The 14,297-nt window shown below is 35.2% G+C and overlaps 1 protein-coding gene across 13 annotated transcripts in view; it reads right to left on the bottom strand.

The window, feature by feature from the left end:
* The window catches only part of STXBP5 (syntaxin binding protein 5), a 107,490-nt gene that overhangs the window by 52,854 nt on the left and 40,339 nt on the right, over window positions 1-14,297 (bottom strand). For all 13 annotated transcript variants that reach the window (XM_032102145.1, XM_032102147.1, XM_032102150.1 and 10 more), the window contains exons 5-8: window positions 13,446-13,580; window positions 12,271-12,334; window positions 9,830-9,913; window positions 807-930 (exon numbers count right to left, since the gene is read on the bottom strand). In XM_032102145.1, coding sequence (XP_031958036.1) covers window positions 807-930; window positions 9,830-9,913; window positions 12,271-12,334; window positions 13,446-13,580 — 407 coding nt within the window. The remainder of the gene's footprint in view (window positions 1-806; window positions 931-9,829; window positions 9,914-12,270; window positions 12,335-13,445; window positions 13,581-14,297) is intronic.

Below are 14,297 nucleotides of genomic sequence, written 5' to 3'. Positions count from 1 at the left end.
CATATAATCCTCCCCTAAAGTGCTGTTTTAAGCAGCACTAGGAGATTTAAAATTTATGTTGTGTCTACCCTTTTGCAATTAAAATTGGTCAGCTTACAAATAAAGTGAGGTTTATCCTGACTATTATCCTTCAGGGCTGAGACTTCAATTGAGCATGAAAAGCCCGCTCTCCCTCAACTGTTCAATTATCCTCACTGATACATCCTCATTTAAGGACCTAAAGTAAGTTGCTAAGACATGACATAGAGACATGAACACCACGTAAGCCTGGCATTGGTGCAGAACTTATTCGAAGAGCAGCAGCATATTTCACAGAAGAACAACATGTAATGTTAATTTCCTAGATTAACATTAATGCAAGACCTCTCAGAAGTGGGAGCATCTTATCAGATGCTTGTCTTCCTCTGTTACAAACCTTTCTGAGAATTTATGTGGTAACCTACACATTTATACATAAACAAGTGCTTGCTTATATGCATTTTAAACAATACATGGGATTGTAATGTCAAGAGAAAAGCAAGCCCTACAAAATATGCATTAGTTAACTTTGAGATCAGTGCCATCGTGTGAAAGGCAAGCTTAAAGTTTACAGATTTAGAGAAAGCTGCGCTAATTTGGCTTCTTACTTCATAAAGATTTTTCTTTTTCAAGTGAAATCTATGAGAAACTGGTATGACAAAGTTTTTTACTGCACTGAAAGTGCACTTTTAATACTTGGTTTTTTTTGCAAACCACATTTCTATTAAAAACAAGTTCTCTATGTTTTAAGAGCTGTCAAGTGCAGTGAGTATCCATTTTCATCTTACCATGTGGAGTGATTGTCTGGAATGGTTTGGTAGGAGATTTTACATTCCATATGGTCAAGGTACCATCTGAGTGACTACAAATGAATTGTTTTCCTTCATGATGCCAAGCCACGGAGTGGATAGCCTATGCAAGAAAAAGCAGAACAGCTCAAGTCATGTATCTTCTTATCATTTGATTCTTATACCTTCCTCAGTGACATTAAACAGCAGAAGCCAATTAGAGAAGTTACTAATTCAATAATACCTATCTTATTATGTCCGAATTTACCCATGGCAAGTTTTCTGTATGTAAGTAGTACTTCCAGATACACCTTATCCATCAAAAATACTTCACTGTAATGACATGTTTAGGGGGAAGGGGGGGAATCCATCCTCTTCAGCATAGTATTGATGTGTTTTTCCATGAAAGGTAGCATGAAGATAATAACTGAAAGCACTTATTTAAGCTTTTCTAACCAAAACTTTTCACTATTGGGAAAAAACATACTGTCCATACAAAAAACCATGGGATGAGATTATTAAGTTCAAGTATTGCATATCGTTTTGGGATGTCTATGTGGATGCGCACAAGAGGCAAGCATTGGCTCAAAACTTCCATAAAACAAGAATTGAAGTAATAAGCCTTTTTTGAAATGATGATGATGAAAGGAAAGTATTGGCCTGGATGCTCTAATATAGCAATGGCAGCTTTGAAGTTCAGGAAAGCGTAGGAATCTACTAGTAAATCTTTCCATAAATACAAAATCATCTCTATACTCTCAAAATTAGGAATGGAACGATTACACCATGCAACATGAAATCTGCAGAAAACAGCTAAATAAATAAAATCTAGTTGCTGCCTTAAGGCAAGAGGAAAGTAAATGATGCAAAGAATAAAAATAAGGCAAAAATATGAACTAGCAGGAAAAGATTGGTGCCATTTCTGTTTCCAGCATCTCTGTTAGTACTTGGAGACATTTCAAAACCATTAGGTGATATGCAAGGGCATTTTAGTTATAGCATGAAAATATCAGTAAACAATGAAACCTCAAAGTATTTCTCTACTACCCAGAACGTGCAAAAGGAACTATTAACTGCAAGAAACATGGAACTTCAGTATTACTGAAAAGGTAGATTTTGTTATAAAGGCATTACTCTGGGTAAACTAGAAAAGCAGGTGCTGTATAAGTGAAAGCTAATGGGCTCCACAATATCATCTTTTGAGTGGATACCCTCAGCAGTGATTCTGTCTGTAAGCAGGGCTTACACTCACTCCAGCTCTTCAGGGACCTAGGGATTTCCTCTGTGAGGAAACCTGGTGGTGTGAGCAGTAGAGAATTGTAACCAGCACTGAAAGCTTAAGCAGTAATCACTGGGTGAAGAGCACATCTCAAGACAGATCCAAGCAAGCTTTGCTCAAACTGACTATACACAGATCAGGTTTTCACATTTCATGAAGTTATACAAAGAGACAAGACAAGTTCCAGCAAACTGATTGAGAGAATCCAGAGCTTAAACAACAGACGAAAACGGCTATACTACATCAGCCTAGAGTCTCTGATAATAATTTATCCAATTTAAATTAATAGAAGACTGGATATATGTAAACTACAGATTAATTTTGGCATTTATGCCAAAATTAATCTGTAGTTTACATATATCCAGTCTTCTATTAATTTCAATTTAATATTGTTCCCCAGGTATTGTAGAATCACTACAGAATTTGTTAGATTCTGTGTACCAATATCACATCTACACATGTAGCCCAGAAACCTACATGCCTCACGTGATGTCTCCTAGTGTCCAAGTGAAATAGTCTTGCTCATTCTGTCAAATAAATTTCTATTTAGTAACAAATGATATTGTAAAAGAAATTTTGCATAAATACTGAAAATTTGTTTTTATATACCAACATTATACCAAATAAAGCAAGGAATCAACAAGTTTGAGAGTGCAGACTCTACTAGTAAAGAGAAAGATGCATTTTAATAAGCTCTTGTCACTAAGAAAATAAATGTCTACAGCATGCTTAGCAATACAGTATAATCAGTACATTTTACATAATCTCCCATAAGAAGTCTAACCCTGACAACAGTAGGCAGCCAATAATGTAAATAGAATAGTTTTGATCCACATTTATGTAGCAATAGACCTTAAGAACCAGTAAGAAAGCAAGTTTTATAGAAGGAAGGAAGAATAAATACGAGAAATGATCACTTCCTTTTCTTAAAAAAAAAGTTAAGAGGAGGGAAATGCAACAACCTATTACTGTTGAAACAGCACTAACCCTTAAAAAGATCTGAGCACAAAGGAAAAGGATGACTGCACTCACTTTCTGGAGGGAACATGGAGGGATGAAAAAAAAACTCTGAAAGAGAACAATGAGCCTTTTGGCTTTGTGGTATTTACTGTCTAGTTTTAGCCTCTCTAGACTGTCTTGTTATATTTAGTAGTGCAGCTAAGTATTTCTTAAAATGTAACTAAAATAGATGATTTATGTTTTTTTAAATAATCCAGCAAACCTGTGAGCTGGGTATGGTAAACTTTTATCCTTTGCTATCACACTATTCAGAAATTCTTGTGAGCTTAAAAAATAAAACCAACTCTGTAAGTAGCTCCAGCACTATCTCGAGGTACACAACAAGATGACCTAATGACAAGACAATTATAATGGAAAAAGTACAATAACCTTAAGTAGTACTACTTAGCTGATAGCACTAGTTTACTAGAAACAGTCTCAGTCACCAAAAAAACCCTGATATCTGAAAAATCATCTCAATACACAACAGCAGAAAATGTTGACATTTTTTCCAGGGTTAATATTAGTGCTGGAATTTGAAGGACAGCATAAAAGAGAAAAATCAAGCAGAATCCACTAAGACTGCAAATCTGTGCAAATCTTGTAAGACACTAAAGAGCCCCTAGGAGTAATACATTTTTATTCCAATATTTTACACAAAACTTACTGATGCAGAATAAAACTCTCAGTTTTAATCTTAATTCTCACCATGATTAAAACTTCCTGTTTTCTTTTTGGTACCATAATACAGCAGAATGCTTATATCAGCTGGTGCAGATTTAACTGTCTCTCAAATATTTGCTGGTCATATGGGACCAGAAAGTAACTCCTTATAACAAAATCATACCCAAGTGTCACAGAGGATTGTTGCTATATTTAAGGCACAGGGCATTTGTATCCTTAAGTAGAGTCGTCTGCACAGGTAAACCAAGTCCTGACCTCACTACCATTCTGAGTCCTTCCATCTACAAACACAAACCAAATACAGGGAAACTTCACAGGAACTTACACAGAGAGAACAAATAAGAAAGCAACCAACTTTGTCTAGATAAATTTTTATATTCAATTAATTACAACTAAAGGTTTCTTACTGGATGTATTCCTACTACCACCTTCACTTTAATTCAAATTTAAGGTACCTGTTCTGGATTCTAAGGAAGTTTGTTTCAAAACTTTGAGATAGTTATGTATTTTCTGAGGGGGTGGGGAATTGAATCTTACTTTTTTGAATAACAGCACAATAGTTCTGTTCTGGCACATATGCCAAAACTTTATCAGAAACTGTAGAAACTATCCCTGAGTTTTATGTGGAGACAGGCTGTACACAAACGCAAAATCAATTCACCATCTGTTCCAGGAAGATTATCCCATGTGGAAAAATTACTGCTGTGCTGCCTGCAAAAAAGGTGAATATATCTTATTTTAAGAAGGAAACATTCTTGCAGCAACTGCAGCAGTTAACTGAGGGAGACTTACATAGGACTGTAAAATGTAATCACAAATAAAAAAAGTCTGAGGAACAAAATTAAAAGCATTTATATGCAAGTCTCCTACAGAAATACCTTAAGTAGATCACTAGATTTTCAAGATATTAATGCATATTTAAAAATATTGTATGAAATTTTATTTTACTGCTGCTGTAAGTTGTCAATATCCCTAGAAATTACTATTAGCTCTTGGTTCCTTTAAGAGGTACAAAAATTAATAATTTAAATGCAGCCTTACAATTTAAGAGACAAGTTCACCAATAAAGACTCAAGTTTTGATGGTATTTTTCCACCAAGAGAATTTAGCTCTTTCAATTTATTAAATACGGATACAAAAAATCCCATTCTTTTAAATTCCTACGGGCTCATTTTAGCCCTACAGCTGATTACACGCATATGATATTCAGAACAGTTTGAGACCACTCTTCTCATCTGTCATGGTTTAACCCCAGCCAGCAGCCAGGCACCACACAGCTGCTCACTCACCAGCAGGATGTGGGGGAGAATCAGAAAAAAATGTATAGCTCATGGGTTGAGATAAGAACAGTTTAATAACCGAATAAAAAGAACTACTCAGCTCAACTAAAACATCAGTGTGTTATCAAAGTTATTCATAGTGAATCTAAACACACAGCACTGTGCCAGCTACTAGAAAGAAAATTAAACCTATTCCAGCGAAAACCAGAACAGTACATGAAGAATTTCACATAATGAAAATACAAAAGTTATTAATTTAAGCACTCCACCCTGTTTTCAAGAGAATTTTTCTAATCCTGTTTTCTAACACCAAATTTAGACCACTGCAAATATGGAATGCACCAGACGTTGATAAGTCCTTTCACAATTCTTTGGATTTCTCAAAGATCCTTTACTCTCTTGTGACATTAATTGAGCTTGAAATATACTGTGCATGACTGGCAAAGTCCATGATTAGTTATTCTGCAAACCAGATTGGTTATTTACCACATCCTATCCAGATTTCACAGTCTTATTATGACAGTCCCTTAGTTTCCACGGACATGGGCAGCATTTCACTTAAACGTGAATGGATGATGACACCGACTCCTTTTCTACAGGTTCACCAAAATATAAAAAGAAAGTATTTTAAAACTTGCAAGTACCTATGCTAAGGTACTTGTCAACAACCTAAGGAAGGGGAAAGAATGTTGCAAAAGAAAGAAAACAAAAAAAAAATGTAGCTACTGAGACTTAAATGACAATACATCATGAAAATTGTTTCAACGAAATGAAATATGCTGACACACTTTGGTTTCTGGCGAGTCACATACCAGGGTTGTTTCTCTTTCCCCTGTCCTCCTAATTCCACAAGCTACTTTGACATGTTTTTAATGCTCTAAAATAATCTCTTACGGTCAACCATGTACCAGAACACTGAGTCTAAAAATAGTGATCTATAATGCATTATAGAAAAGCTTACTTGACATCAGAACAAACAAAATATTACTTGAAGAAGAGACTTGATTATAAAATAAGCTTTAGTTTTCAGAAGTTATGGTTGAGGGATTTGGGGGTTTTTTTAGGAAAAAACTAATAGTTGAGAAATTTGTTTTATTTCTTTCATGAACATATGAGTTGGGAAACGACTGCAATATAAACTGTATTTCACATAACAAATGCACAGCTTACTTTCCTTAAATGCCCTGTGTCTGCATATAAAAGGCTTAAGAATGGTGAAAAAGGAATTTAGTCTTACTTTTTCATTGAGCCTGCCTAAGACAAAAAGGATGTTTTGAGTAAAGGATTTTAAAGAAATATTCTAAACAAAAGTTAATTCATAGCTGCAGTTTCACTATGTACAAATAATTTCCTCCAAATTCTCTGAAAAAGAATGTTACATTTGTGCATTATTCTAACTAATTCTAAATATTCAAAATATTACTGTTATAATAAAAAATATACACTACTTTAAGTTCAGGATTTAATTCATAATATAGAAAGATCAAGTACAAATTAGAACTAAATTCTCTGAATTTTCCTGTAACTAGGATGTTATGGAGGGAAGAACATGCCACCAATCAGCAGTAACCCTAATCATGACCTAGAGCTGCGCCCCCAGCCACGGCTAATGTTGCATACCTGCTCCTGTCCTTGGAATGAGTGTCCTAGTGCTGCAGCTATTAGACCAGGATGCTGGGAAGGCACACATGTTCAGACAGAAGAAAGTGTGGACAGTGTTCCATTAACCTGGCTTTCAGGCAACAAATGAGACTGCCCTACCACAACATGGGAATTTGCTTCAAGAAAGCCTCCTAAAGGTCAGGCCGTTTGAAATGAAACCAAGCAGGAAGCTACAAAACCATATAATTGGATTCAACTTCTTCCCTCAGGAAATACAGGTACCTTTCTACAAACCTCTGGACACACAGGGATTTTAACCCTCATTATGATCTTCCTCTGCTAAGGAGCAAAGGATGACATTTGGATCCCTGCACACATCCGAAGTTTTGAGTTAAGAAAGTTGCATCAAATGATGGTGATAGATTGCACAGACCTTCAAGTTACATGTTTTAAGAAGAACATCAGCTGCAAAGTGATGAGAGAGGAGGAAACCAATCCAATGGCAAAGTTTCTAGTAAACATTCTTTATGGTATCAGTGTCCTGGCCACCCTGCTCATGATGCCTGAGGAAGCCTAGCCACCCTCTAAGATGGCAAGTGTGACAAGATTGGACTAAGTAGCTCTCTTTTTATTGGTTGTCAACTCCACACTCAGAAGAGCTCTCATCAAGAACAAGCAGAGAACCAATGGTATAAATCCTGAGGCTTAAAATCCTGCTCCTGCTACCGGGCAGAATGCTGCATGCATTACTCCCCGTGAGGGAAGAGGTGAAGCATGCTGTGACATTAGATGCTTCCTGTCCCTTAAAGGTAGGTTGGCACACATGTTCATGATGGAATACAGCCCTTACACTCAGTGCATAAAAAGCTCTCTGACAATGCCAGGAAACCAGGAAGTCAACAAGAAACTAGCTAGAAAGATTCTGTGCACAGAAATATCCAAATTTATGCAGTCAGCAGGAAACAAAATGGCAAAGAACTTTATTTGCTCTGCATCACACTAACCAGAGACAGAGGAGATCTCCTGAGATAAGGCACTGTTCCACTGTTCCTCTTTGAGTCTTCTGTGTGCACACCCTCGTGAGCAAGGAAACCACAACATTACCAGATCGTAATTTTTTTTCTCTTTCCTTCCTAACCATTCCCAAGTTATGATAAGCACATTTCTTTGCCAAGGGTCTGACCTGAGGTATTTCATTATCTCTTCTGCAACCAAAAAACCCAAACTGAATGCCCAGATGCATTCATTTCTAAATCCTAAAAAAAAAATCAAAGATATAACATCTGAACTATTCACTGATCTCTGTAGCCTCTCAAGTCAGAATTGGTTCCAAAAAGTATTGAGACAGATATTTAGTCAATTTTTAAATAAATGGACCACAAAAAAAACCAAAAAAACCAACCAAATAAAAAAAAACCAAAACAGAATAAGCAGCACGGTGTCTGCCTTAGCTGAGTTTCTAGAAACTGCAATAAAATTTTAATAAAGAACAGAGTTAACTGACATATGGATGAGTATAACATACCAGAGAGAAGTAGTCAACAAACCTCCAAGAATGGTACCAGGCATGTGGCTCACGGAAATGCCACTTAAGCTGTCTACACAATTTTCAAAGTCCTTCAACAGCGTATCTCAAAGGAAGCTAAAACTAAACAGACTAAATACTTTTGAACAAATAAATAACTGGTTAATGAAGTAACACAATGTGGAATAAAGACAGGATGGCACCAATTGATTAGTTCATGGATGAAGCTAAGGTAGAAACCCTCAGGGATCTATACTGCTGAGTTTGCCCATAAGCAACTTGGAAAACTAGAACAACAACATTAAGGTGGTAGAGTCTACTGACAGTACCAAACTACATTCGAAGTAAAAATCATGATTTCAGTGAAAAACTGCAGAAAGACTTAAATTTTTACTGTCCAACTATGTCAATGTAAAATGATGCCTAAATCTCAGGACTTTGACCTGACAAGTAACACCTGAAGAATGAGTCTCTAGTTTTATAGTGGGTTGTTCCAAGGAAGCATCTGCTTTATGCTTGGAGCATCAAAAGGCTAATCCAATATCAAGATCAAGGGAAAAAGAAAACAAGTCCAAAGATAATTATTCCACATGATAAATCCAGTGTGCCCACATCTTCATACATACTATGCTTCTGTTTTATAAAACAAAGATAAAATAGAATGGTTAAAAAAGTTAAGAGAAGAGCATGACGAGTAAGAGGTATAGGAAGAAAAACATGAGGAAGACACAAGTAAATTTACGAAAAAAAATTACAAAGGGAATTAATTAAGTTCATGCAATGAAAATGGAAGTGAGAAAAATTGTTCTTTGGATAACATACTTTGGGAGTTATATGGACATTTCTGATGATCTAAGGCTTAGACTACTTCAGAAACTCCCCCACCAAGCAAACTCTTGATTGGTAGTATACACACAAGTACAAGTACTGAGGCAGAACTGCCACCAAAAAAACCCAACAACCACGCCCCCCTCCCCCCCAAAAAAAACCCCTAAAGCTGGTACCAAACAATGAAAAGTCATTTTACAATCAACAAAATGTAATCAAGACCAATTTTATATTATTTTAAATGAAATACATCAACTTGCATATTATGCCAAATGATTTTTCTTAAATCTCAGTCTTTCAAAAAGTCTTTTCTCTCGAGAATCAAGTTTTAAAGAAATGAATGCCACTTAATGCTATTGTTTTTTTAAACCTCCCCCAGTCTTATTCCAAAGAATTGATCTTGATCTTATTCTACAGAGAAAAGGTGTTTACAGAAATGTGGTAGTGAGACTTTGTATTTAGTGGTTTCTTCCCCTGCCCTTTCCTCTCGCAGTTCTGAGAATATGTGAGAGATTCCAAATTACAGAAATTGCTAAACCATCTTGTTTCAATGTAAGCCCTTAACAAAGATCTAAAACCTTAGTAAAGAAATCCAATCCATGCCACCATTCATTACTTTACAAACTTAAACTCAGTGAAGTTATTTGATCTGAAGTTTATTATCCAAGCCCTACTGCTCTTTTAGAGACGATTTCCAGTACTTGCAATTTCAAAGAGACCTACTTATTGATCCACTGGTCACAGAAGCAGGAGATTAAAAAATAATAAAAATCACTATTACAGTAGTGAATTATATCCTCAAAGCAATGCAGATGAAAAATATTACCTCATCATGTGTATATCTGTAATCTGCCTTCTTTGACTTCAGGTCCCATAATACCACCGTTCCAGATTCAAAGCCAATCAGAAGCTGCATTAATAAGAAGATGCATTAATTCTTTATAAGGAAAAGCAAAATGGTATCATTTGCAACGCCTGAAGTTCTTGTCCCAAAAGATATGCAGCATAATACTATATGTAGTAACTGCAAGTAGTTACAAAAAACAAAAATTAAAGAGGTGAAGGCCTCAGTGTTAGAAAAGTTTACTTCGTACTTATTCTCCTTACGTTCCAGAAAATATAATGGACATTCATGCAAAATCAGAAAAAAATGAAAGCATCCTTCTGAAGATTCCTTGGAAATTGTTTTGAGTTCCAGAAAGACCAACATTAAACCTTGCTATGTATATTCCATCCTGAGTGAAAATGAGGGATGTTGAAAAAGAAAACTTTATTGGGCGTTATCCTCACTGGAATTAATTCTTCTTAAATTTGCTGGAAGAATAGAATATCCCACCTGAAGTTCTCAGTAAGAGCTCATCGTCTATAAAGAAATTATGTACTATGAGCTTTCTCCAGATGTTAATCACAATTGAGATAACTGGCTGAAGGAACACCAGAAACATTATTTGTTCATAGGAGGAAAGCTAGATAAATTAAACTAGGTAATTTCCCAAATAATCTTTTTGCAAGAAGCAAGATGAAACCTTTTCTGCAGGGAATGAAGACTCAAATTGCTCTTAGTACTTGGTCTAACACACTGTTGAGTATCCAAGTGTTTTGCTCTCCTATCTTAAGTGCTACTTCTCGTAATGGAAAAAAACCAAACCCCAAGGCCAACATAAGGCAGTAGTAACAATCTATTGCCACACCTAGAGGTTTTGCCTGGACAGTCTTTCCAGCATGTCCAGTTGTTTCCAGTACAAAAACAACAGATCTCCTACAAGCTTACAAAGAAAATATTTAATCTCTTTCAGTGCTATACAGCACTAAAATACCATAAATATTAGATATGTTTGATCTAGTAAAAATGAATATTCACTTTTTCCCATTAACATTATGTATACTATTATTTTAAATTATCTTGCCTATCATATGCCATATATTATAATTTTTCTATGTTTACTTAAAACCTTAGAAAAACCACTATGATTAGAAAGCTAAAAGCATGAACAAATTTTAAAAGTGAGTACCCAGGGAGTTTTTGCAACTGCACAGGGGTTTTTTCCAGCAATGTTTTTCTTATGAGAAATAAGAAAATGTAAGGTTGGATTTCAAAACAATGATTAATAGCCTGATCAATAAAACCAGTAATTTTTAAACTTTATTGACAATAATTAGATGTGGGGTGGAATACATCGAAATAAATTGATCATTTGTGTTTTATGAAAATCAACAACTTCATATTCTAGAGTCCATAAGCCTGCAATGTGATTCAAACCTAATTCTACAGAGAAACACACTAGCTATGCACTTACTGCAGTGAGCTTCACACTAATGAAAAAACCTCTACTCATTAAATTTTCTGCTGGACTGAAACCTCAGGTGTTCAGGATACAAGCTGATAACTAGCTAAAACTTTCAAACCACTGCTAAGACAACAGGATCATTCCCTCTACAATTTAATCTACTACTGACATGAAAAGCACAAAGTAGACAAAAAATATTTCTCTTGCATATGCAGAACACTAGTAAGCAAAGTAAGCAAAATGGTATGTCACAGGACAAAGACTCTTGTCTTGCAAGGGCTTCAAGAACATGTACTGTAAAACCTTCTGTCAAGATGAACAGATGTATTATGATTGTTAATACTATCTCATAAGAATGAAAAGGCAAGTCTAATACATAGATCTTTCTCACACATTTTGGTTCACTTTTCTGAAATATCTTGTTGTTATGTAGGCCAGTTTCATTAGCACACAGCACCTAGTGATTATAATAAATTGCCTAAAATGTGAATATGAGTTAGATGTCAAATTCCACAAAACCCCTGTCTCAGATTAGTTAATCTAAAGACAAAGTACATGGTATTCTATAAAAATACGCTGTTTCACAACTTTAAAATGTTTATTTGTATAACATCCAAGAGCATGAAAAAGAGCATGATAATTAATTTCCATCACACTTTCAGCACTCTAGTTATGACAGGCGTTTTTTTTGTAACATCTTAATTTTTATCACCGTAAGTAAAATTCTTTGCTTTTATTTCCAGAAGTTTTGCAGCTAAGGATTTTCATCTGTGTTTTCAAATGTTTCCGATTACAAGATGAATTATTCCAGTAATGTGCCCTACAGTCATGTCTGTACCTTGCCTTGTATTACTTTCAGGGCCTAAAACCTTTGTTGCCCTCATATACTTAATCCTTCCTTAAATAGGAGTGGTATCTATACTTTTAAAAAGCCTTGCTTTGAAAATAACGTATTGAAGAGTCTTTAAACATATCCTACCTTTCCTTCATCCATTGGATTGTCACTAATGTGGACAACAGGTCCTGGGTGAGATTTGGATGACCTAAAAAAGAAATACTTCAATTAAAAAAAAAATGTTTCCCTGCCCTAAACGGCATCACAAAATGATTGGAAGTAATACAGATTCTGCAGATACAGACTCCATGCAAGCAAGTTGTGACATTTCAAAATGGAGTTACTTTTATCTTCAAGCCCATAAATGCTGTGTCTATGTAGACACTTAGTTTCTGTCTTAAGGAACGACTTATTTACTGCCTATCAACAAAAAAATTACCATTAGCTTTAAAAATTTTATCTTAACACCTGTTGTTACAAAATTGACACTGTTGGATAAAATGTTGACTTTTACACTGGAAAACAGGCTTTGCCATTATTAATAAACTGCTCAAGACAGCCATTGTTACAATAACACAGAATTAACATTTTATGTTGACTTCTTGATATTGAAGAAGATGGAAGAATCTTCTGTTAAAGAGCTGTGTTTGCTGCAGCACCCTTTGGCAAGTGATGGACTCCGTGTATTTTTGAAAGTAGATGTACTGGGAACAAAACACCAGCACAGGAAGAGAAGCACACAACTACATCTTTTCCCCTACAAACCATTATATTTGTACATCCAATTTTAACATTAAAAAAAGGAGAAGAAATTACAATAGCTATAAAATGTATTTTGCTCTTGGAATAGACTTATTTAAATTTGCATTTCAGAAAGTCATTTTCAATTTAGAATACATCAGCCCTCTTAAAAAATACCTATCTTTACACTTTGGTCTTTAATCCCAAACTGTAGAAGTGACATGTCTGTCCAAGTACCAGCCACACCATATTTTAATGTATATTATTTTTTCTTCTATTTTTTCCCCACACACAGTGACTTTTACATCTATTTCTATACTGTCTATTTTGTCTATTTCCATGTCTATCCCAAGAACTATGACAAAATACTGCTAATAGGCAGAAACATATTAACATCAGCACTTCACATTCATGAAAATAAAAAGTATTTACATCACCATGTACTTTGACAGTGTATGCAGTGCAGTAAGATAAATATGGAGGCCACTCTAGACAACAATATTCCTGCAACTGACGTTAACAACATCTGGGACACTCCTGTTCCCTCCCCTCCCAAGACAACACTTGGTTAAACTCACAGTTCAATGGCTTTATTCCACATGATGACATAGCCTGAGAGAGTAAATGATTCCACATTGACAATGTGAATGTTTCCTCTTTCGGTGCCCACATATAGCCATTTGCTTTGGAAAGGCAGATGACAAAATGTTATCCTGAAAGAGAAAGCCACCAAAAAGAAATTAAAGAAATGTCTTTTTGATATCCTGCACTGCAAGGTCTATGCTGCCAAAAGGTAGAAATAAGGCAATAGTCAAACAAGAAGATATATGACAAGTTTGAGGTAAAGTAGAAAAGCCAGTATATGACCAAAGTAAGATATGAAAACATAATGTAGAACCTCAGCCTAAACAAAAAAATAGAAAGCAAGGTATTCTAAAACTCATAAATCATCCAATAAAAAAAAAAAAAATTACAGTCACCTTTAAAAATTACCATATTGAATGTATTTGATCAAGGTTCCTGTCACGTCAAACTTAAAATACAATACTCCTATAGTCTATAAATCTCCCTTTGGAATCATTCTACCTTCCAGTTTAAAAAGCAAAGGATTTTAGAAGTTACCATATGCAGATAAAGCTGGTTTCAGGTAAGGAGACAAAGACAAAAGATAAAACTCAAGAAAAGTAAGTTCACATGTAATCCAAATTAACCCCTGAAGAGCAAACCTTAGAACAATCCTAAAGAATTATAAAAGTCATTTTAAAAGTAGTTTAAATTTCAGGCTGTTACTTTACTTCTGTCATGTTTTAATATTCTGCCTTATAGTTTTTTCTTCTGCTAGAAGACTCAACAGCTAACACCTGTATGTACCAGCAGAGGACTCCTCTTTGATGGTAGCTCCAGCACAAATAGTAGCATTTGAAAACCTG

Source organism: Corvus moneduloides, chromosome 3 (genome assembly GCF_009650955.1).
Source record: "Corvus moneduloides isolate bCorMon1 chromosome 3, bCorMon1.pri, whole genome shotgun sequence".
NCBI lineage: Eukaryota > Metazoa > Chordata > Aves > Passeriformes > Corvidae > Corvus > Corvus moneduloides.
The sequence above is the reverse complement of the archived record's forward strand: the minus strand, read 5'-3'. Positions and strand labels throughout refer to the sequence as shown.